This window comes from Octopus sinensis, linkage group LG10, assembly GCF_006345805.1.
Source record: "Octopus sinensis linkage group LG10, ASM634580v1, whole genome shotgun sequence".
In the NCBI taxonomy this organism is placed as follows: Eukaryota; Metazoa; Mollusca; class Cephalopoda; order Octopoda; family Octopodidae; genus Octopus; species Octopus sinensis.
The window spans coordinates 53,568,385-53,592,373 of NC_043006.1; the positions used below are offsets into that span (position 1 = coordinate 53,568,385).

The 23,989-nt window shown below is 37.6% G+C and overlaps 2 protein-coding genes across 2 annotated transcripts in view; one reads left to right on the forward strand and one right to left on the reverse strand.

Annotated features, from left to right (window-relative positions):
- LOC115216790 (LHFPL tetraspan subfamily member 2a protein) overlaps window positions 1-11,736 on the forward strand; it is a 44,478-nt gene extending 32,742 nt beyond the window's left edge. Inside the window, exons 3-4 of the mRNA XM_029786363.2 lie at window positions 6,015-6,128; window positions 8,327-11,736. Coding sequence (XP_029642223.1) covers window positions 6,015-6,128; window positions 8,327-8,469 — 257 coding nt within the window. The 3' untranslated portion in view covers window positions 8,470-11,736. The remainder of the gene's footprint in view (window positions 1-6,014; window positions 6,129-8,326) is intronic.
- LOC115216362 (histone chaperone asf1b-B-like) overlaps window positions 1-23,989 on the reverse strand; it is a 295,828-nt gene that overhangs the window by 245,746 nt on the left and 26,093 nt on the right. The window lies entirely within an intron of this gene.

The window sequence follows — 23,989 nt, forward strand, 5'->3', positions numbered from 1 at the left end:
ACATCTCTTCACACCTGCCTTTCTCATCTCATACTATTTGCACCTATTTACCAACTCACATCTCTTCCTCCTCTATGCTCCCTCCCACAGCAGTTAGTAGTGGTGGTGGTGGAAGTGGCGCTACTTTTCCCTCCCAATTTTCTGCCTTCCTACTTCTATCTCACCTGCACCCTTCTTCAATCACTTCAGCCCCACCCACAAAGCCATCAAAATACCATCTTTCTCCAGATTTTCCAAATTCATTTGAACTTATTACATTTTTTTTTCCATCCCTGGTTTTCCTCATCTCACTGTTTTACTTTCTTCTCTTGTCACACCCTCACCTTTTCACCCATGTATCACACATTCTCATGCCTTTGTACTTATCTATCTGTCCTAACCCAAAATAAACCTTCTGAGCTATCACTCACATCTGTACCCCTACCCCCAAAGTTTCAACATCTCTCATTCATGCAGATCTATACCCTCCTATCTTATTCCCCTGCTTACAAACCGCTTCACCTATCCACCCTTAATCCCACTGCATCCATTCAGCTTCACGCCCTCAACTCTTTCTACACCATTTTCCCCCTCTGAGAACTCATGTTCAAAAAGTCTGCATGTTCCGAATTCATCTGGCAATGTCATTACCATCGCTACTACTACTACTACTACTACCACCACCACCACCACTACTATTACTACTACTACTACTACTACTACTACTACTATCACTATCATCATCATCATCACCGTCATCATCACCATGACCATCATCACTACCATCACATCATCACCATCACCACCACTATGATCATCATCACCATCATCATCATCACCCATTATCATTATTATCACTAATCATCACTCATCACAACAATAGTCATCAGATGGAGAGATAGCAAAACACATTCAAAACGATAATCATTATGCTATACTAGCACAGGTTGGAAAGGTCTTCAAATTCATCTGTTAGCACAAATTCCTGCACAAATTCATTACAGTACTTCACAAAATAGCAGAGTACCACACTGTACAGTACACTATCACACTACCATACTATAAGGGTCTGTAACCACACTAAATGGTGCAGTAGTACAGTATATGGTACAGTACTGCACTAAATGGTATAAATAGTACACTATGTACCAGACAAAACAGAGAAGTATCATATTAAATGATATACTGCATTATATTCTTCATGGTACTTAACTCCTTCTCTCTTGGATTCTGCTAAGATTGACCTTACCATTTACCTCTTCATGTTTGATAAATTCAGTACCAGTAATGTATTTAGGTATATCAATGATTCAATGTTAGACTTTAGTAGATACCAGTTAATTATAATGGTAGGAGACAGATAAATACCACCAGTTAAGTATATATGCTACTTGACTGGGTACCTGCTTATTTCATACTATGCGGTTAATTATAATGGTAAACCAATCACACAGTGGGAAACAGATAGGTACCAACAGTCAAATATATGTGGTACTTATCCAGTATCTGCCTATTTCCTACTATGTGGTTAATAATAATAGTAAACCAATCACACAGTAGAAGACAGTTAAGTACCACTAGTCAAGAATATATGGTACATTTGTAACACAGAGAGTAGGTACCGGTCAGTCCACTCTAAATATTTTTCATAGCACTTGAGCAAAGTTCTGTGCAATGAAATCCCACAGAACCATGTACTTGCAAAGAAAACTTCTTAAAAATGTAACCATGCCTGTTGAGACTATAATTATGTGGTCAGATGTTGCCTGTATATATGACAGCTTGTAAATATAACACATTTTTCTACAAAATTTCATCTTCAATAGCAAATTCTTCCTTTCTAATTCCCTAAACCTACATTCCATTCATTCTTATATTAGAGGAATTTAATCTCCGCAATATAAAACATCAAATTAACTCTCTTTAATTTCCAATTTTACATTCCACTATTGAGTTATTCACCTTTCTTATCTTAACTCTTCAGCTGTTATCTAGGCAGAGGTGTTCGAGTCAACCTAGATATTACCACATAGATATTATTTGTACACATGTATCATTCACAAGTGCACATCACTTATATACACATTACTCACAAGTGTATATATCATTCACAATCACATCAGTCACAAATATATCTAACTCATAAACACAAATTGCTCACAAAATGATATCACTCATAAAACAATCATTCACAAATGCATATAATTCACAATTACATATCACTCATAATCACATCAATCACAATTATGTAAACTCATAAACACATACTGCTCCCAAAATAATATCACTCATAAAGCAAAATCACTCACAAATGCATATTATTCACAATTGCAAATCACATGTGACACAAAAATATCACTGTCAGGTGCAAGCACATCTGTGAGGTTAGAAAGTTTGTTTCTTAGCTAAGTCATTTCAGTTTCCGTCCTACTGCATAGTAAGTGTCTCATACAATAAACTTATGCTGGTTAATGCCACGTGACGGAATTTGGTAGATGAAAACTGGAAGAAGATCACTGTGTACAGTAAATTAATTATAATTTTGTAATATAGTTATTATTATTATTGAGTGAGAGAGCAGTGCATGCAATCAAAGTGACACTGGGGTAAAATATACGAAGCCCAGTATACCCATCATGACTACCCATCTGATAAGGGTACACCAGGCACATGCATCACAGCCATATGTGCGCAACATGGGGAACTCATATCAAATTATTATTATTATTATTATTATTATTATTATTATTATATTATTATTATTATTATTATCATTATTATTAAGGTGGCAAGCTGGCCAAATCATTAGCAAACAGAACAAAATGCTTATGTTCTGAGTTTAAATTCCAGCAAGGACAACTTTGCCTTTCATCCTTTTGAGGTTGATAAAATATGTACCAGTTGAACACTGGGGTCAATGAAATTCTGTGTCAGCATTTCTTCTGATTCCTTACATTCTGAGTTCATGAAGATGATGAACAAGTGCATACCAAGAAAAAAAACCTCCCTGAGATCTCAAGGCAAACCAGGGTTAATGCCCTTCTCAAGCCAGATGAAGATCCAGTGTATGCAAAGAACTTTCATTCAATCTCTCTACCATGTCACCCATACAAACTATTTAAGCATCTGATTCTTAACAGGCTTGTCCCTGCTGTTGAACCAGCCATCATTCTTCAACAAGAATACTGAGGATGAGTTTCAGGAAAAGATTGATAATAGGAGCCACATTTGATGATCCATCTGCAACATGTGCTATGTACCACCACCTCTTCCTGGAGTAGCAAAAGACTTGACACTATCAGACCTCATAAGGGCCCTCCTTCTTTGTTGTCATGAACAACAAGCAACACCATTAGTGATGACAACAGAATTGATTACCCACCAGGGAGTGTACTGGGCTCAATACAATATAACATCTACATTAATGACCAGCCAATGAGCAAGCAAACTGAGCAGGGTATCTACCCTGACAATCTCTATGTAACATCCCAAGAGAGTACATTTGAAGCAGTTGTAAACAAACCTCATCTCAGCACTAGTTGAACTACTATAATTATTACAAATGTAACCACCAAGATGTCAGCCCTGTAAAGACTCAAGTCTATTCATTCATTTCAGGAATCAGAAAACCAATCTACCATTTAAACATTAAATGGTTTAGAACACCACTGAAGCATTGTGCCTGTGCTGTCTACCTTGAGCCTGCATTGAATAACACCTACCATCTGATCACTGGTTGCATAAAACCCACTAACACTACACAACCGGCACCTCCTCAATGGCACAACCCAGCTGATATTAGATGGGAAGTGGCCAGTTAAGTCAAGATGACAAAGGCTATTGGTGATAAGCATCATCTCTTCCATACATCAATCTCCAATCTAATGACTGAAATTAAGAAGTTTTCTCAACCAGGGTCCAGCCTCTGACATCTTGAGAAGAAACCAGACACCAACTCTGGATAGAAAAGCCTAAGAACAATCCTCCTCCAATTGAGATGGGAATCCCCTCTGCTGAAAACTGCTCTCTTGGCTCAGAAGCACCATGGAGTCAGTGGAAGGAATACACTCAACGACCTGAGAACAAGAATGGAATGATCAAAAGTTCTTTGGTCAGGTGGGGCTACAAGATCAGCCCAATCGTATGTGAATGTGGAGAAGCAAACCATGTGATGGAACAGATTTCAATAAAAATGCAAAGAACTGTGTAAAGAAATGTTATATAAATGTTATACTTCAAAGAATCAAAAGAAGCGAGACATGTTTCTATAACCTGTTTAGGAGGTCAGTAACTCCAGATAATTACTGACTCAGATCATAACAAACTGTCCAACCTATGCCAGTATGGAAAATAAACTTTAAATGACAATGATTATGATAACGGGGTTGAAGTGGTGATGAACAGGATGATTGTTTATCAATTATGACTGATGAAGCCTATGATCATAGATATTCCAGCCATAACCATCCCTCAAGAGGCACAGTGTGCATAGAACAACATTACCCAATATGGTTGGATGTTAGTTGCTGTTATTTCTTGCAGATTAAATGACCTTACAAAAAATCTCTAATTAACTTGTTTTGAATTAGTCAAAAGAAAGATGGTTCGTACCCATAATTGCAGATTGATGGAAAACATTAATGCATTTAAGGTTCATTTGAGGATTGTAGTTGTGGGGCATAAGGACTTGGGAAAGTGTTCTGTGCAGGATTGAGGAAGTTAGACATAGTGAGGATGTAAGCTGAGGAGAGGCAGGTGGGTTAGAAAAGCCAGAGTTGAGAGGATATGCAGCTAACTAAATAAGAGGTGAAGCTATAAGTTATAGCAGTTGGAGAGGTAGCAAGGAATAAAACACATACGTCAGTGATTTAGGCTTTGATGTGTTACCAAGTGAATCATAAGCAATCAGTAGAAGAGCTTTCTTTTGGATGTTTTCTATTCTGTTTGTGTATGTACATGCATGTGCAACTGTCTCACATGCAGATGGACAGTACTCCAATATAGGCCTAAGTTTGCATAACCTTAGCTTCTGTACATGTTCAACTAACAAACGCCTAGTCTTAGTAGCAACAGCACTGATCATGGAGGGCATCAGATAAGGTATTTACCTGACAGTCCATCACTATTTAAAAAATATTGAAACAATTCTAAATTAAAAGTGATAGACACAGAGACATAGCATGGGTTTTTACCACCTTGCATAGTAGCTAAATTGACTGTCACTTTCCTAAAACATAACATACCTTTGACTACAGCATATACCCATATATAAAGTGGCCACTCTGTATGATCCACACATCTTGCACACCCCACATTATGCCATTAGATAGCTGGGGTAGTGTGTGTACATACACCATGATACAAATGCAATATCCTTTTCTGCTCTAGGCACAAAGCCCAAAATTTGTGGGGTGGGGGCCAGTCAATTAGATCGACCCAGTACACAGCTGGTACTTGATTTATTGACCTTGAAAGGATGAAAGGCAAAGTAGACCGCAGCTGAATTTGAACTCAGAACGTTCAGACAGAAGAAATACTACTAAGCATTTCACCCGGCATGCTAACGCTTCTGCTAGCTTGCTTGTCTTAATACAAATGCAATATTGTATCAAGAGGCACTCAGCACTGAAACACTGCTGGCCACTATATTTACCACTCAACATAGCCAAACACTTCACTCAACACAGCCAAAGAAATTCACTTAACACAGCCAACCACTTCTTATATGATTTTAATGCTACAACCACCTAATATCCACACTAAAATGCTTTAAATAGAACAACATGCATTTACACATACACAGACAACCATACATATATACATATGACCACACACACACAAACACACACACACACACACACACACATAGCTATACACATAAATACCAGCACACACACACAAAAATTCACTTAATTTCCCTCCTCCTCGCTCCTTTTATTCCTTTATTTTCATCATCATCCCTGCCTCTCTCTCACATATTGAATCTTATATAAACTGCAGACAGTTGATCGTTGTTAACCTGTTTTTATTTTCAGGTTTGTTCTGTATAATCGGTCTGATTCTCTACCCAGCCGGGTGGGGCACAGAGAGGGTGAAGAAAATCTGTGGAGATTTGGCAAGTCCTTACAACATTGATAACTGCAGCTTAGGTAAGTCTTGTGGATTGGAATGAGTTTCTTTCACATGAAAACCATATAGTGCATGCGTGTGTGTGTATGTGTGTCTGTGTGTGTGTGTCTGTGTATGTAAATGTGTAAGTGTGTGCACATGCACGTGTGTATGTGTTTGTGCACATGTGCGTATTGTTGTTGTTAGCATGGTGGTAGTGGTGATGGTGGTGGTGGTGGTGGTGGTGGTGGTGTGGTGGTGGTGGTCGTGGTCGTGGTCGTGGTCGTGGTCGTGGTGGTAATGGTGGTGGTGGTGGTGGTGGTGGTAGTGGTGGTAGTGGTGGTGGTGGTGGTAGTGGTGGTAGTGGTGGTGGTGGTGGTGGTGGTAGTGGTGGTGGTGGTGGTGGTGGTGTGGTGGTGGTGGTGGTGGTGGTAATGGAATGGCAGAGATATTTAGAGTGGTGAACTACGCAACATGCTGTAATTAGTTAACATCTCTTTATATTCTGTCTGTGTGTCTGGCTCTCTGCCTCTGTGTGTGTGTGTGTGTGTGTGTGTGTGTGTGTGTGTGTGTGTATGTATGTGTCTATGTATGTATGTGTGTAATGATGTATATATGTCCATATCAGTGGTGCAGATATTACTGTCATTATTCTTATTAAGAAGTTTGCAAACATGCGGTTTGAGGTTCAGTCCCACAGCACAGCATCTTGGGCAAATGTTTTCTGCTACAGCCCCAAGTCTTTGTGAATAAATTTAGTAGACAGAAACTGAAAAGAAGCTCATGATATACCTGCGTGTGTGTGTGTGTGTATATGTGTTTGTATGTGTTAGTGTGTGTTAGTGTATTAGTATGAGACCACAAGTGATTTATTTCAGAAAGACAGAGACAGACAAGTAGAAAGACAGGGAGCTGTGTGTGTGAGAGAGAGAGAGAAAGAGGAAGGAAGGAAGGAAAGAAGGACGGACAGATGACGTCACTGCCATCACCACCATCATCATCATCATCATTATACATTCACTTCACAAGTGCGTCACTTCTTATTCAGCATTATTATCCTTGCAGGTGTGATCAAGGGACCATGTTTTGCTCATACATTTCATTTACACATGGTTTCTATACACGTCATCAAAACTGATGGAGGGTTCTTTCACAACTTCCAATTTCACATTTTATGATCCTGCACAATAAAAATTCCTAAACTTCTTATATGTAACGATTCCATACCATAATTTTAACCTTTAGCATTTGAATTATTCTGCCAAATGTAAAGCTTATTTATTCATACTGTTTTGAAATCAAGTATTCTTTCATAGCTTTAAGATTTCAATGATGCAGGAGTGGCTGTGTGGTAAGTAGCTTGCTTACCAACCACAGGGTTCCAGGTTCAGTCCTACTGCTTGGCACCTTGCCTCAGGCCATCCATATAGCTTCAGGCCAACCAATAGCCTTGTGAGTGGATTTGGCAGGCAGAAACTGAAAGAACCCATCATATATATATATGTATATATGTGTATATATTTGTGTGTCTGTGTTTGTCCCCCCCAACATTGCTTGACAACCAATGCTGGTGCATTTACATCCCTGTAACTTAGTGGTTCCACAAAAGAGACTGATAGAATAAGAAATAGGCTTACAATGAATAAGTCATGGGGTCGATTTGCTCAACTAAAGGCGGTGCTCCAGCATGGCCACAGTCAAATGATGTAAACAAGTAAAAGAATACAAGAATGCTACTGCCTATATTTAGAATGACATTGTAGGATAGGTGTGAGTGGCTAGCTCTGGCCAGATTGAATATAAAACACAAGGCATTTTTGGGCCATTTCTGGCAAATCGACCCCAGGACTTATCTTTGTAAGCCTAGTACTTATTCTATCAGTCTCTTTTGCCGAACCGCTAAGTTACAGGGACGTAAACACACCAGCATCAGTTGTCAAGTGATGTTGGCGGGGGCAAACACAGACACACAAACATATACACACACACATACTTATATATATACATATATACGACGGGCTTCTTTCAGTTTCCGTCTACCAAATCCACTCACAAGGCTTTGGTTGGCCTGAGGCTATAGTTGAAGACACTTGCCCAAGGTGCCATGCAGTGGGACTGAACTCGGAACCATGTGGTTGGTAAGCAAGCTTCTTACCACACAGCCTCTCCTACGCCTGTTTATTTGTAATTACTGTATCTTCTCTTTGTCACTCTCTCTCTCTCTCTTTCTATCTTGCAGGTTGGGCTTTATATCTCAATATTGTCAGCATTTGCTTCATCTTCATCTGTTCCACGCTGTCCATCCAGGCCAACCACTCCATGAATCGACAAAAAGTTCAAGAGGATATTCTCACTGGAAAGAGTCTCATCTGTATTGCATAAACATTTCCATGTGCATACATTACATGCACATGCACGCACGCATGCTCACACACACACACACACACACACTTATACACATGTATGTGTTTTACTACATACATATACATGGACATACATTAATACATACAAGCACACATTTGCCTAAATACACACCTTAAATACATACAAACAATACACATATGCATGTCCATACACAAACATGCATGCACAAACACACTCACACACACACAAACTCCCACAAGAATAACACAAATCTGTATGTTTTGTGTGATACCTACAACAAACATTAACAAACACATTGGCTACAGTCTTTAACATTATAATAATAATAATAACAATAATAATAATACTTTCCACAATAATTACATATATATATATTTTTTTGTTATTTGCCTCAATGGATGAGGGACAAGACACGATACTAAAAAAATTCAGAACAATGGAAATTTTACATCAAAAGTTGGGAACAGATAACAATCCTACAGACATATAAAAAAATAAAATCAAATAATGTATACAAATATATATGCAATTGTTGGGTGTCACTCTTGCTGCTGTAGTGGTCAGCATTTATCACTGATCTTTGTCCTTAAATGCGATAGAATTGCGGTGTTGAATCCTGACCAGTCCTTGATGTTATTGAACTAAGATTCCTTTTTGTCTGCCTCCTCCTCCTCCTCCTCTTTCAGCTGTGCTCTAGAGAATATGTGACATATATACATATATATATATATTATTCATTAACATGAATAGTGCTGATAGTGACTTTGAAGGTCTAGCCTGCAAAGCCATCATATCGGGCTGTCCAATGATGGTTTATCAGGCTGAAACTTCAAAATTAATGTTAATGCTATTCTTGTTAAAGAATAATAAATATGTGTTTTACAAAATGTATTGAGTGGTGCTTCAGTTTAATGCAAAATTGTTTTTATTATAACTCAACATAAAAACAAACATTAATTTACATACATACATATATATATATATATAATATATATATATATATATATATATATATATATAATTTTATGGTTTGTGTATACATGATTAAATGCTTTAACAGTTACCATATGAAATATGTGTGTGTATGACAGACACCAAAGGTCAGTCGGCAAACCCCTCAATGTTTGGAGTACTCTGACAAGTCAGAACTGCAATACACAAACTGGACTTCCTCCTCATAGTAAAAATCCCACCTTTTTCACTATAGTTCTGTAATAGTAATAATAAAATTAAAATTTTGAAAAGGCATGGTTGATGAGATTTGTGTAGGGAGGAGCTATTTGCATTCTGATGTTCATTGTTTCTGATAAAGGCAAGTTAGTTGGTACCTCTCAGTTAAGCAGAAAAGCTTAAATAGGAAGTGTTTAGTGAAAGCAAATCCAAAAATGCGGTGCAGACTCTAGCAAGATGACTATGCTGTTAATAATAATAATAATAATATAATAATAATAATAATAATATAATAACAATTGTTATTATTGTTTCCATTTCACTTCTCAGAGCTCTTCAATTCACTTGCTCTGGCTAATTCTTCAAGACCAGACAACAACCTGTTGTTAAGGATCTCACGGGGTCTCTTTCCACACAATACTTAACATCCAAGTACCAATTTCAAAATCTTCACTGTCCTCAGTAAAGCAGTTTCCTGAACATGTTCTACCCTCATGTCAATCCCAATTTCTCCAACAATTTTCTCAAATCTGGTTGTTAATGTTCCCAGTGCCCCTACAACTACTGTAATGATACTTACTTTCTTCATCATCATTACGATTATTGTTATTATTATTATTATTATTATTATATTATTATTATTATTTCTGATTTTGATACAAGGTCAGCAATTTTGAGGGTGGGGTTTAGTCATTTCCTTCAATACCACTATTTGACTGGTACTTTATCTTATCAGCCCCAGATGGAATAATTAATTAACAAAACTATGATCCCACCAATTATCATCTGGAACCTTAAGAACAATTACAAAAAAATTTTTGAAAATCTTGATCATAATCTGGGATTAGATGCAGTGCAGGACACCTGTTTACTAGTTTCAATAAGACTTATCTAAAAGTCCTCAGTGCAAAATAAGAAGAGCTATGAAGGGCAGGAATTTTTTTTTTTATACAGGCGGTATAAAATGCTCCATGGCTTAAAAGGATCTATAATAAAACTGGGCACAACATCAGTACCATATAGCAACAGAATAATGATAATAATAATAATATTAATAGTTTCTGGTTAGTAATTTTGAATGGGTATAGTTAGTTGATTCCATCAACCCCAATTCTAGACTGGTGCTTTCTAATATAGGCACATGACAAAAATTTATGGGAACGGAATGCAGTTAACTGAATCACCTTGGTTTCAGAAGCACCAAAGCAAAGTTGATTTTGCTGGGATTTGAAGTCAGAAGATAATTAATTGATGTAAAACATTTTAATCTGCTTTTCTGCCTATTCTGCTACTAAACCAAACTTGTAAAATAAACAACTTAGATAAGTTTTAAAATAGAGGCTTGTTTTTATAATATTTTTATATCAAGATGTAATTTTTTAATCCATTTTTTTCTCTTTTTATAATGTTTTGGAAGAGAGTGGGGAAGTCCATTTAAGTTTTAAACTATTTTTTTTTTACCTCTTCAAGTCTTTAAGCCTCCACATTGTATCTAAAGAGATTAAAATCTGTTCTACTTATTACGCTCCATGTATGTAAGTGCGTGTGCACATGTGATGTACACATATTCTCAGCCACAAATAAACTTACTTGTTTGTTAAAATAGTTCATCATCATCATCATCATCATCATCACCTCATCATCATCAGCCACTAAAGCAGCAGATTACATTAAAAGTGTAACTTGCTACAACTGCAGCTGCAACACTCCCACCACCACTACCATCATTACTGTTACTGCAGCAGAAGAAAGTAAAAATGTTGTTGTATGGTTGTTATTAGCTCTTATGTTTCTTTTTAAAAGCAACAATTGCAACACCAACATCATCATCATCATCGTCATCATTCTGCCACTGTTGATTTATAATAACCGCAAAATGAACGAGATTTGCACACAGACAGAAAGTCTGCTGCAATATATAATGCTACCACACCGTTAAACCCCAACCCTGTCCATTATCCCCAGCCATCATCATCATAACCATCATCATAATCATCATCATAATCATCAACATCATCGACACCAGCATCTTCAAAATAGAATTTTTCAGAAGTTAACTTATTTACTTTGAAGGTAAAACAAACAACAAACAAAAAAAAATCTTTTAAATCTCTCAAAACTTCCACATATTGCTTTAATATCTGGTTGAGGATTAACATACCAACACGGTTTCTTATGCATACAATTGTACATCCCTTGGTTACACATGCAGATATATATGTGTGTCTGTACTTACTTATTCAGCCAAAGGAACAGAATGACAAACATACATGCATAATTTTAAATACACATACACACTTGTGTACATTCAAACATTCATACATACACACAGACACATTTATAATATATATATATATATATAATATATATATATATATATATATATATATATATATATATATATATATATATAAGTATATAATATGTATATATAAGAATATATACATACATATATTCATACACACACACACATATATGGATATATACATACTTATATATATATATAAAATAACAAAGGTGACTAGATGCAATATAAAACCAAAAAGGAAAATACAATTGTCACTAATAGTATATATATATGAGTGGCTGTATGGTAAGTGGCTTGCTTACGAACCACATGGTTCTGGGTTCAGTTCCACTGCGTGGCACCTTGAGTAAGTGTCTTCTACTATAGCCTTGTGACAGGATTTGGTAGACGGAAACTGAAAGAAGCCCATCGTATATATGTATATATATATGTGTGTGTGTGTGTTTGCGTGTCTGTGTTTGTCCCCCCCAACATTGCTTGACAACCAATGCTGGTGTGTTTACGTCCCCGTAACTTAGCGGTTTGGCAAAAGAGACCGATAGAATAAGTACTAGGCTTACAAGCTATAAATCCTGGGGTCGATTTGCTCGACTAAAGGAGATGCTCCAGCATGGCCACAGTCAAATGACTGAAACAAGTAAAAGAGTATATATATATATATATATATATATATATATATATATATATATATATATATATATACATACGTACATACATACATACATACATACATACATATATGTACACATCTGTGAATTCAGATTATATCTCAAGCCAATGGATAAGTCTCTATGTGGTCACTTGGCTTGCTAGAAATAGCAGCCAAATCTTTCTTAAATTACATTCTGCTGCCTCAAAAGTGGAATGACACATTGGATAATATGATCCCAGATACACTGTATCTGAAAACAAAACAGTCTGTTCCATGAAAGTTGATGCTGAGCTAAACAGTAAGAACATATATATATCTGAACACAAAATGCACACACAGGGACATCCCAAAAGTAAATATTGTGATGAGTCACATGTTTTGCAATATTTTGGTAACTTATTTGCTTTACAACAAAAGCAGCCTAACATTCAAAGTTGAAGCCATTGTGTTGCACTGCCTGAAACCACCTTTTTACCCGTTCTTTGATCCCATGCCAGTACCAGTTCTTATCCTTCAAAGCGAAGAACTTCACTGAAGCTCCTACCTCCTCTTGATTGATGAAGCATCATAAGCATAGTAAGTGAGCCATGGATTACAGCAAATAATAATCCAAAGGAGCTAGGGCCGGACTGTATGCTGGGTATGGTATCAGTTTGATCCCTCAAGTTCCTGGAGTTTATTCCAGGTCGTTCAAGTTGTATGAGGTCATGTGTTGTCTTGCCATGGAAGAGTTCACTTTCTGCTAACCAATGTGAGATATTTTTACCACAAAATGACATAAATCCAAGAGATGCAAAGCTCACCTGATAGTCCCTTATTGTGACTTGGAGCATGGCCTTGGAAGCTGCAGATTTAGGCCTACCTGGCCATACCTGATCATCAACGTTTTTGCAAACCAAGTGAAATTTTTTGAACTAGCTGGTTACTTTATTGTGAATAACTATGCCATCACATATTGCACCACAAATGTTTTTGATTGCTTCTGCAGCATTATGGTCTGGCTTGAACTCGTAAAGCATAAGTTCCAGAATTAGACTATGTTGCATGTTTATCTGTGCCGCTTTCAAATCACATACAGAGTGAAGCAATGCACAATATGTCAACACATCAACTACCATGGTACTACCAACCTCAGCAGCTATCTTCTACAGCATGGAACTGCTTCAGTCACATGATATAATAATAAATAAATGTACCCTTTTAAAGCCTAGCCAGGCTCATGGGCCCGGTTTTCTGGTTTCTATGGTGTATGTGCTTCCCAGCTGGATGGAACATCAGTCCATCGCAGCGTTACTCATTTTTGCCAGCTGAGTGGACTGGAGCAATGTGAAATGAAGTGTTTTGCTCAAGAACACAACGCGTCGCCCAGTCCAGGAATTGAAACCACAATCATACGATCATGGTGCTGACGCCCTAATCACTAAGCCACGCACCTCCACGTCACATGATATACATGCTGCAAATTAGCACATATGCAAACATTGCAAAACTTGACTCACCTCAATAGATACCATTGTTTTTGAAAGATTTCTCCTTTCTTTAGATATTTTCCTGAAGACGTTTTCTTCCAGCTGCTCTGCCAAAGTAGCCAATCTGATAGAGATACCACACAGAAGTGGTCTGGCTCTTTTGGAGTTGCTCTGCAACATCAGCTGCCTCATTGCAGGGATCCATGTGACAACAGCTCAAAGAACCTGTCAAAGGGTCCCAGTTTCTGCTGATACTTTTCTTTTACTGGAGGAATTGTACAATCATTCAGTTGACCGTGGAAAGAGGTATCCCAGGATTTTGTGTAATCTTACACTAGTTAAGTCCACCCTTAGCTTGACTCATGATACACCTTTGAAAATCAGATAACTATTTTGATTCTGGTGCTTGCGGTTTGGCTAGTTGTTATAAACAATTAATATACTATAACCTGAAATGAAAACTAATAATACATTAAAAGGTTTGAAGCATCATGTAGTGTCTGCTCAGATACCACAGTTTAATGAGGAGAGTCTATTTATTTTTGAGATGCCAGTGTACATGTAAAAATACACATGCACATACTCACATACATACAATAATGACCTTGGAAAGCGAGACAATAATTCCTTACTGACTTACACTTCACCATATTCTCATCTGTCTCTCTTTTATGGTAATTTCGAGTAATTTGTTTTTCTTTCCACATTTTATAAACTCATTCTGCTTTGTTTCTTACAGAAATAAAAATAAATATGAATAAATAAAAATAAAGATGAAATAAAAATAAATAAATAAATATTAATTTGTCTCTCTTCTAAATATACTTATCTATTTTCTCTATTGTTCTCTTTATTGCCTGTTTATGTCCAAGCAAAACAAAATTTAGAAAATATTTTACCAGGTATGCTATATTAAAAATACCTTATCTCTCTCTCCCCCTCTAAAAGTTTTATTCACTATGCTGGTATATCATATTAAAGATATATGTTCCCTGCAAATCACTTATACAGTACAGGTACAGTGTATCAATGAAGGCACACCTGTCTTCTAGAAGCCATTGTATTGATGACTAGCAGTATCGCCCGGCGTTGCTCAGGTTTGTAAGGGAAATAACTATAAAGCATTTTTAGAGAGTTATAGCCAAAAAATAGCAAAAAAACAGAAAAAAAATGATGGTAAATTTTTTTTTGAGAGTAAAAAAAGGTTGAGTTGCGTCCCCTAGACAGTCTGTGGTTTATTTTTTTTGATTCTCGACCCCATGTCGAATTTATCGATTTTTTTCAGAACTGGGGGAACTTTTCAAAATTTTCGCTGCGTTAGTTTTGAATTATGACATTGGGCTATGTGTGTGTCAAGTTTCATCAGAATCGGTTGAAAGCCGTGGTCAGAGTGAGGGTTCGAGAAAACAGACACACAGAAACACGCACAGACAAACTGCCGTTTATATAGAGAGAGATAATGCAGATACACAATATCAAAAACAGCTAACTGGTCTCCTTTAAAACATTTTGATGACAGCACAGATACATCTTATGACAGATAGCCCCCCACCTGCTCTGTCTTCTCTAAACCATATTATTGACAGTACAAATGCATCACATTTGAAATAGAGCATTGTTCATACCGATAATATCCTCTACTCGCAGTCCAAAACGAAAGTATGCTGGGGATATTGTTTGATAGACTGGAGAATTATCATATTGCTTGGAAACAGATAGATATTGGCACCAAGGAAGGGCATCTACCTGTAGAAACTCGGCTCCAACATAGTCTCATCCAGCTCAAGCAAGCATGGAAAATTGTAAATTAAAATTATGATTATGTATATACATGTATATATATATATATGTGTGTGTGTGTGTATGGAAAATCGGTGTGTTTGTTTGTGGTGTTGTTAGCTAACTCCTCCGACATCGTTTTATTGATTTTGATGAAACCTGACACATAAGTAGAACTCATGTCTGGAAACCTCGTGAAATACTTAGATTGTTGAAAAGATCAATAATACGGCCCCTAGAAGGGACCTTTATATCTACCGTATATAGCTATTTTTTTTCAACACCCAAGGGAAATAACCCATACCACAGACAGATTTTAGTGAAGCGATCAATATTTAATTCTCACGATCAGCCGACCTAATTCTTCATTTCACTAATCACAGTTTTGAACTGCTAAACATTATTATTGCACTTCCTTGATTTGAATCTTAAACCTTAAAGACTTCGTTCATACATTTCTATATATACATACTTTTTTGAATGCCTATTACTTCGATAATTCTGCATTTTTACAATTACATTTTTTCCATGACAGTAGATAAATCTTTTTATTCCACAACGTATTTGTAGTGGCTTCATGCAGGCATAGCGTAGATTCGATCCTCGACTGCCAAATTTCACTTAACACTTCAACAGCGCTTTTCTCAAGGTAAAACAATAGATTTTCTGTGAATGACAGTTGTCACACATTTCCCAGATGCCTTCGCTAAGCAGAATAACGTCTTCGCCTCTCGCCAACCTCCGAAAACATCTCTCAACAATCTCTCCCTCCTCCAGCTGACAGTTTTTTGTACATTTTCGTGATGGAAAATACACCTTTTGTGGCAGTTATAATGAAATTGGTTTCTTATATCAGAGTAATAAGGCGTTTCAATAGAACATCTTTACCCCCGGAAATTACCGGGTCCGCCAGCTAGTATATATATATATATATATATATATATATATATATATATATATATATATATATATATATATATATATATATATATATATAAATATACAAGTTGAGAACACAGATACAGATTTAGTGGTAAGACGGTTAGACGTCTATTTTTAGTATACAAGAGATCCATATAGTGATCTCTCATATTTTTTTTTATGTTAGCAGTATCACCAGGCGTTGCTCGGGTTTGTTTCGACCGTTTAGAATTGGAATTTTTGAAAAGTAAAAATTTTGCATTATGTAGTTTGTTATTCTCTTTAAGTGAATATTTTTCTGATTGAAATACACTGAAAAATGGCGACACGGCAGTAAAAAAATCGTAAAAAATAGGCATTTCCATAGAAAAAAAGCACGTTTTTTATGTAAATAATTTTTGGTGTTAACATGGTCCGATCTGAATTTTTTCTTCTTCAGAAGGAAGAGCAAGCCTTCTTCTATCATACTCTCAATTTTAGCTAACTTGCGCCGCAGGGTTGAGCAGGAGATAGTGTTAGTTGAAGAGTACCAAACCTGCCATACACAGACAACTTCAGCTTTATATACATGCATATATATATATATAAAGATAATGAGGTGGTGCAAGAGAGACTGCGCCGGTATGGTCATGTGTTACGAGTGGATGAGGACAGCTGTGTGAGGAAGTGCCACTACCTAACTGGAAGGAATCTGTGAAAGAAGTAGACCCAGGAAGACACGAGATGAGGTGGTGAAGCATGACCTGGTGGCACGTAAAATGCATCATCCAAATGTGGTCGATGCCAGTGTCCACTGTCTCCCATGCCGGTGGTCCATAATAAGCAAGATGTGGTGTTGAATAGGAGATGGGGGCAAAATTAGTAATTTTTCAATTTCTCGTTATTTTCTCCATATCTGTTTGAGACTAATGATAAATCTCTAAACGAGATATAAACAGTAACTGCTCTATAACGTAAGGGGCATCAGCCATCTGAATGTGGCTAGGGACAGGGCAGGGTGGTGGGGGTGTTACTGATGCATTTAGCCCCAGGAGATCATCAACGTCACCAGGAGGGCTGACACCATCTCGGTGTCCTCTAGCCTGCAAAGGGAGATCATTCCCCGAAGAAGCGGATGCTACATACGGACCAGGTTTCAAGGTATTTGCCTATTATCAACGCATGGTAAGCACCGCTCCTCGACGAATAACTCTCTGTACAGGCTATATATTTAAGGATTTCACAGTAAACACATTTACTGATGTAGAAAATCCGTTCGAAAGCAATAATAAATCTCTAAACGAGATATAAACAGTAACTGCTCTATAACATAAGGGGCATCAGCCATCTGAATGTGGCTAGGGACAGGGCAGGGCGGTGGGGGTGTTACTGGTCAGCCCTCCTGGTGACGTTGATGATCGCCTGGGGCTAAATGCATCAGTAACACCCCCACCGCCCTGCCCTGTCCCTAGCCACATTCAGATGGCTGATGCCCCTTATGTTATAGAGCAGTTACTGTTTATATCTCGTTTAGAGATTTATTATTGCTTTCGAACGGATTTTCTACATCAGTAAATGTGTTTACTGTGAAATCCTTAAATATATAGCCTGTACAGAGAGTTATTCGTCGAGGAGCGGTGCTTACCACGCGTTGATAATAGGCAAATACCTTGAAACCTGATCCGTATGTAGCATCCGCTTCTTCGGGGAATGATCTCCCTTTGCAGGCTAGAGGACACCGAGATGGTGTCAGCCCTCCTGGTGACGTTGATGATCGCCTGGGGCTAAATGCATCAGTAACACCCCCACCACCCTGCCCTGTCCCTAGCCACATTCAGATGGCTGATGCCCCTTATGTTTGAGACTATTACATTTCAAGTATTGCATCATCTTTGCAAGTGAAAATTGGTCAGCATAGTTGTTGTCTTCTTCTTCTTCCAATCAGGACTCACGTCATTAGCCACAAAGAACAATCTCTAATTCGAGCCTACTCTAAGCTACTAAGAATGCGTGCGGCAACTTGAAGATCCACCCACCACACGCGATAGACTGACGGTTGCACGGGCGCGAAAGCTATGTTGTTATTCTCATTCCGTAAACGGTGGCTTTTAACGGGTGGAGAGATGAACCATCCTGGGTTACAGAGGATTCGCAATCTAGACTAGGGTCTGAAAGTTTTACCACACCATAGTGGGTTACACCATGGTTGCTCTGCTTTGTGGCAGAAATATGAAGAAAGAGTGAGAGAAAGTTGTGGTGAAAGAGTACAGCGGGATTTCTGGCCTTGTGTCAAAATTTTAAATCAATGTGGTAATATAGGGAATTGTAAAGCGGCGAGCTGGCAGAAACGTTAACACGCTGGGCGAAATGCTTAGCAGTATTTCGACTGCCGCTACGTTCTGAATTCAAATTCCCCCGAGGTCGACTTTGCCGTTCATCCTTTCGGGGTCGATTAAATAAGTACCAGTTACGAACTAGGGTCGATCTAATCGACTTAATCCCTTTGTTTATCCCCTCTATGTCTAGCCCCTTTGGCTGTTGGGAAGAACACCTTAAAAACACATTTTAATTGCCTAAAGCATTCGTTCTACAAGACCGTTTAACTGCGGATGGTCGTGAAGCGTTTTGTAAAAAATGCTGCCAATTTTCAGTAACAAAGAAGAGATTATTGACACACAATCCATTTTGTCTTCTCCATCACGTAACACTGACTGATCAGTCTTTCTCTTATTCTTTATACAGATCGGAAGAGGAGTCTTTTTTTGTTTTGGGGGATTTTTTTACTAGCAGTTGTGTATTTCTCCAATAGGTATGAGAGTTTCAACAAGCCTCTCGATCCAGTATCACATTATACCAGGAAATCTATACTACATTGGCATTTCGTCAGTTACGGCGACGAGGGTTCCAGTTGATCTGATCAACGGAACGGCCTGCTCGTGAAATTAACGTGCAAGTGGCTGAACATTTCACAAACAGTTCTCAGAGAGATTCAGCGTGGCACAATATGACATGGCTGGCCCTTTGAAATACTACTCGTTTTTACCAGCTAAGTGGACTGCAGCAACGTAAAATAAAGTGCCTTGCTCAAGGACACACGCTCCCTTATGATCGTGAGCTGAATATTCTAGCCACTTACCTACCCACGTGCCATCACTATGGAAACCTGGAAATCTAACAAACCCCGAAATATACGTGTTCTCCCTGGCGTCTTATATTCGATGTAGTTCATATTGTGTACATCCAAAAATGCAGCACCTCGTGAACGTGGTGAAAATGTGAATGGCAGACTGGCTTTACTTGCTCGAAAATTTTCTGTTGTGGGTTTACATTCGTAATAAAGACGACCCTGATCTATTATCAAATCGCCAACATGCTAATATTTTTCTCGATCAAGAAAACATTATGGCAATTAGGGACTTAACCCCGTCAAGAGATACTCCAGATAATGGGTTTTTCTGTGTTGTTTTTTTTTTTTTTTCGAGAATTTATTAATATTCCCGAAAAACTCGCTGAATTGTTAACCATTATTCCTAATGAAACAGCTAGATAGCAACCTGATCAAACATTATAAACTAACGAGCTCCCAACGAACTCTGTGTTACGTTTTACATGTATTGAAAGATTTCTCGAAAGATGTGATTACACGTAAATATTTTGTATTGTATTAGATATTATATTATTACGTTTGAATATAGTGAAATGTTGAGATGTTCTAATAATATTCTATGGATGTAGTTTATATATATATATATATATATATATATATATATATATATATATATGCATGTGTGAGAGGTAAGAAAGTATTAGTTTTATCTTTATATCCAGCTGAACGTGGATGTCTCGTTAGAACGCTGAAGACAGCGATATTAACATTGTGATGTCCTCTCATATAGATACAGGGTGCATAAAAGCACAAGGTGCCATTTTGGTGTGTGATCTACAAGGGAGATTACCATAGGACTTACTTAGCATTGTAAATGTACTTTTTCAAAATTCTTACTATTTTAATAATAGGAAAACCATATTTCTTTTATGTCTTAGTAATTAATAATAAAACAATGAATAAACAATATAATAATTAAAATAAGCACGTAGATCAGCCAACCAAGTAAATTTGCTCACGTAGACCACAAAACAAAGTAGCACTAACACAAAGTAAAGTCCCTTTAAATTGTACATCACTCACCAAAGTGGCACCAAGCACAAACATATAGCAGACGAGAATCCTCAATTATGGACGCTGGAACAACTAGTTCACATGGTTTCAGTCTGAACTTCCTCAGATGCAAGTGCCTGGTGACAGCCTACCAGCAAAATCTCGCTGCCTTGATTTATAGAATTTCAGTCACTAATACCACAAATAGCAAGAAGGCTTATTAAAAAAATAATTAATAGCAACGGAAGTAGTATTAGTATCAAAATGCAATCTTTATATCCAATTTAAGTTAGATTTCTTAGAATGCCAAATACTGCAGTCACATGATCTAGCAGTTCTGGTACCCACAACAGATGATTCTCATTTGCAATGACATATCTGTGGTTCTATGCATTGAGCGCCTATACCAGAGGATCTCTTCAGGATAATACCTAGTTCTTACAAGACCTCAACGTTAAGTTGGATATTAAGATACTGGTTCCGTTGCTAATAATATTTTTAAAATTTTATGGAAATAATGTATTATAACATTAGAAATCCAAGAGATTCTTCAATTTTTGCCTGCCAATGCTACTGTAAATACACTTATAAACTACTATCACTGCAGTCTTCCGATAGACATCAGTTGAGCTTTTTGCCCAATAAAGCCTGATTAAATTGAATTTTATTTTGGGATAATCAGACTTCAGAAAATATCAAAGTTCTAGGCAGAATGAAAGGACATTGAAGCATGCATTCAGACCCTGCGGAGCAGCGGTGCTAGAGCTGAAGTTAATGAATTTGTTCTAGTGTTTATGTCTTGTTTGAATTAAAGTGTTAGGTGGTCAGCAGGAGTTGAAATGCTGACACGCTGCAACGGCGCATGGCCCTATATCTGACCTGAGTTTTAATATAGGAGAGATAACAAGTGTACGATAAAGAATTTTCTCTGAAGATTGCATTTTCAGGATGATCTATATGGTCTTTACCCTATCTTAATATTCAAACACTTCAGTTAAAAAAAAAACAGCATTACATTAGAAATTGTGCAATTCATAGTTCTCTATAAGCTTCCAACAATCTATAGTTTTCAAAATAACCATGGAATTTCCGTAAGTACTGCTAGCTTCAATTATGCAACTTTATTTTTAGAAAGGCATGTCAAAACACCATCCCACCCCACTTAAACTGTCAGCCTCATGCCAACAAATTTAAGATGTGGAGGTATTTCATTCATTTGCCTATGTGGTCACTTGAGCTCCTAGAAACAGCAACCAAATCTATTTTAAATCACATTTTTTGTAAACAAGGACCATAGAATGTGGTCTTAGGTACACTCAGACTGGAACAAGGACAAGGTGCCTGGTGACAGCCTACCAGTTATGGTTGGAATTCCATTAACATAGATCTGTCTGAACAATATGCTGACAACTGTCTCATTCTTGCCACATCTTACAACAGATGAAAAACCAACAATTGCACTGTATTATTAGCTTCCCATTCTGACAGGGGGACCAATCGAGCTTAGTCTAACCTACTGACAAGTTGTCTATCCAGTTGCATAGGAAAGAGTGGGGTGTCATACGTTAAGCCACTCAAAAGGTTAAGATGCTTAATGTGTTTGGAGTTTATGTGGTGTGGAATTTGATGGTTCTGAGTTTACCCAGTGTGGTTTTAGTGTGTGTGAAAGAGAGAGGTAGGGTTGTTTGTATGTTGCATATTGCTTTCAGATTTTCATGTGGTCATTCAATTGCCTTCAAATGGTTGTGGTATAGTTTTTGTGTGATAAGAAGTGGTTATGGCCTTTCACTGTGTGAAGTATTATGGTTAATATTTTCAACAACTGTAAGGCAGTGAGCTGGCAGAATCCTAAGCATTCCAGTCAAAATGCTTAGCAGTATTTCGTCTGCCGCTACGTTCTGAGTTCAACTTTGCCTTTCATCTTTTCGGGGTTGATTAAATAAGTACCAGTTACGCACTGGGGTCGATATAATCGACTTAATCCGTTTGTCTGTCTTCTCTGTGTTTAGCCCCTTGTGGGTAGTAAAGAAATGGGTATTTCGTCTGCCGTTACATTGTGAGTTCAAATTCCGCTGAGGTCAACTTGCCTTTCATCCTTTCGGGGTCGATAAAGTAAGTACCAGTTACACCCTAGGGTCGTTGTAATCGACTTAATCCCTTTATCTGTCCTTGTTTGTCCACTATGTTTAGCCCCTTGTGGGTAGTAAAGAAATAGGTATTTCACTTATCTTTAACTTGTTTCAGTCATTAGACTGCAGCCATGCTGGGGCACTGCCTTGAATTTTTTTTAATCAACCCCAGTACTTTTTTTTAAGCCTAGAACTTATTCTGTCAATCTCTTGCTGAACTGCTAAGTTATAAGGATGCAAACACCCCAACATCGGTTGTCAATCAGTGGTGAGGGGACAAACAAAGATATATAAACGCTTCTTTCAGTTTCTGTCAACCAAATCCACTCACAAGGTTTTGGTCAGCCAGAGGCTATAGTGAAAACACTTGCCTAAGGTGCCTCACAGTGAGACTGAACCCAGAACCATGTGTTTGGGAAGCAAGCTTATCACACAGCGACACCTGCACCTATCTTTACATTCTGAGTTCAACTTTGCCTGTTTGGGATAAATAAAACAGGTACCAGTTTATCACTGGAGTCAATGTAAATCGATTTACCCCACCCGAAATTGCTGGCCTTGTGCCAAAATTTAAAATCAATAATTTCAACAATTGTTTAGGCACAGTCATGCCTGTGTGGTAAAAAATTTACTTCCCAAGTACATGGTTTCAAGTTCAGTCCCACTGTGTGGCACGTTGGGCAAATGCCTTCTATATAACACCAGGCCAACCCCAAGCTTCGTTAGTGGATTTGGTAATGGAAATTGAGAAAGAAAAAAAACTATCACATATGAGCACATGTGTGGCAATGTCACTATCATGCAAGTGATATCCTTCATTTCCAATCAACCATGAAAAAAAAAAAAAAAACATCAGGACAAGGGAAAAATACTTGGAAACAAGTGAGAGTTGGTGACAGGCAGGGCATCCTGCTGCAGAAAATCCATCTCAGCAAATTCCATCCAACCCAT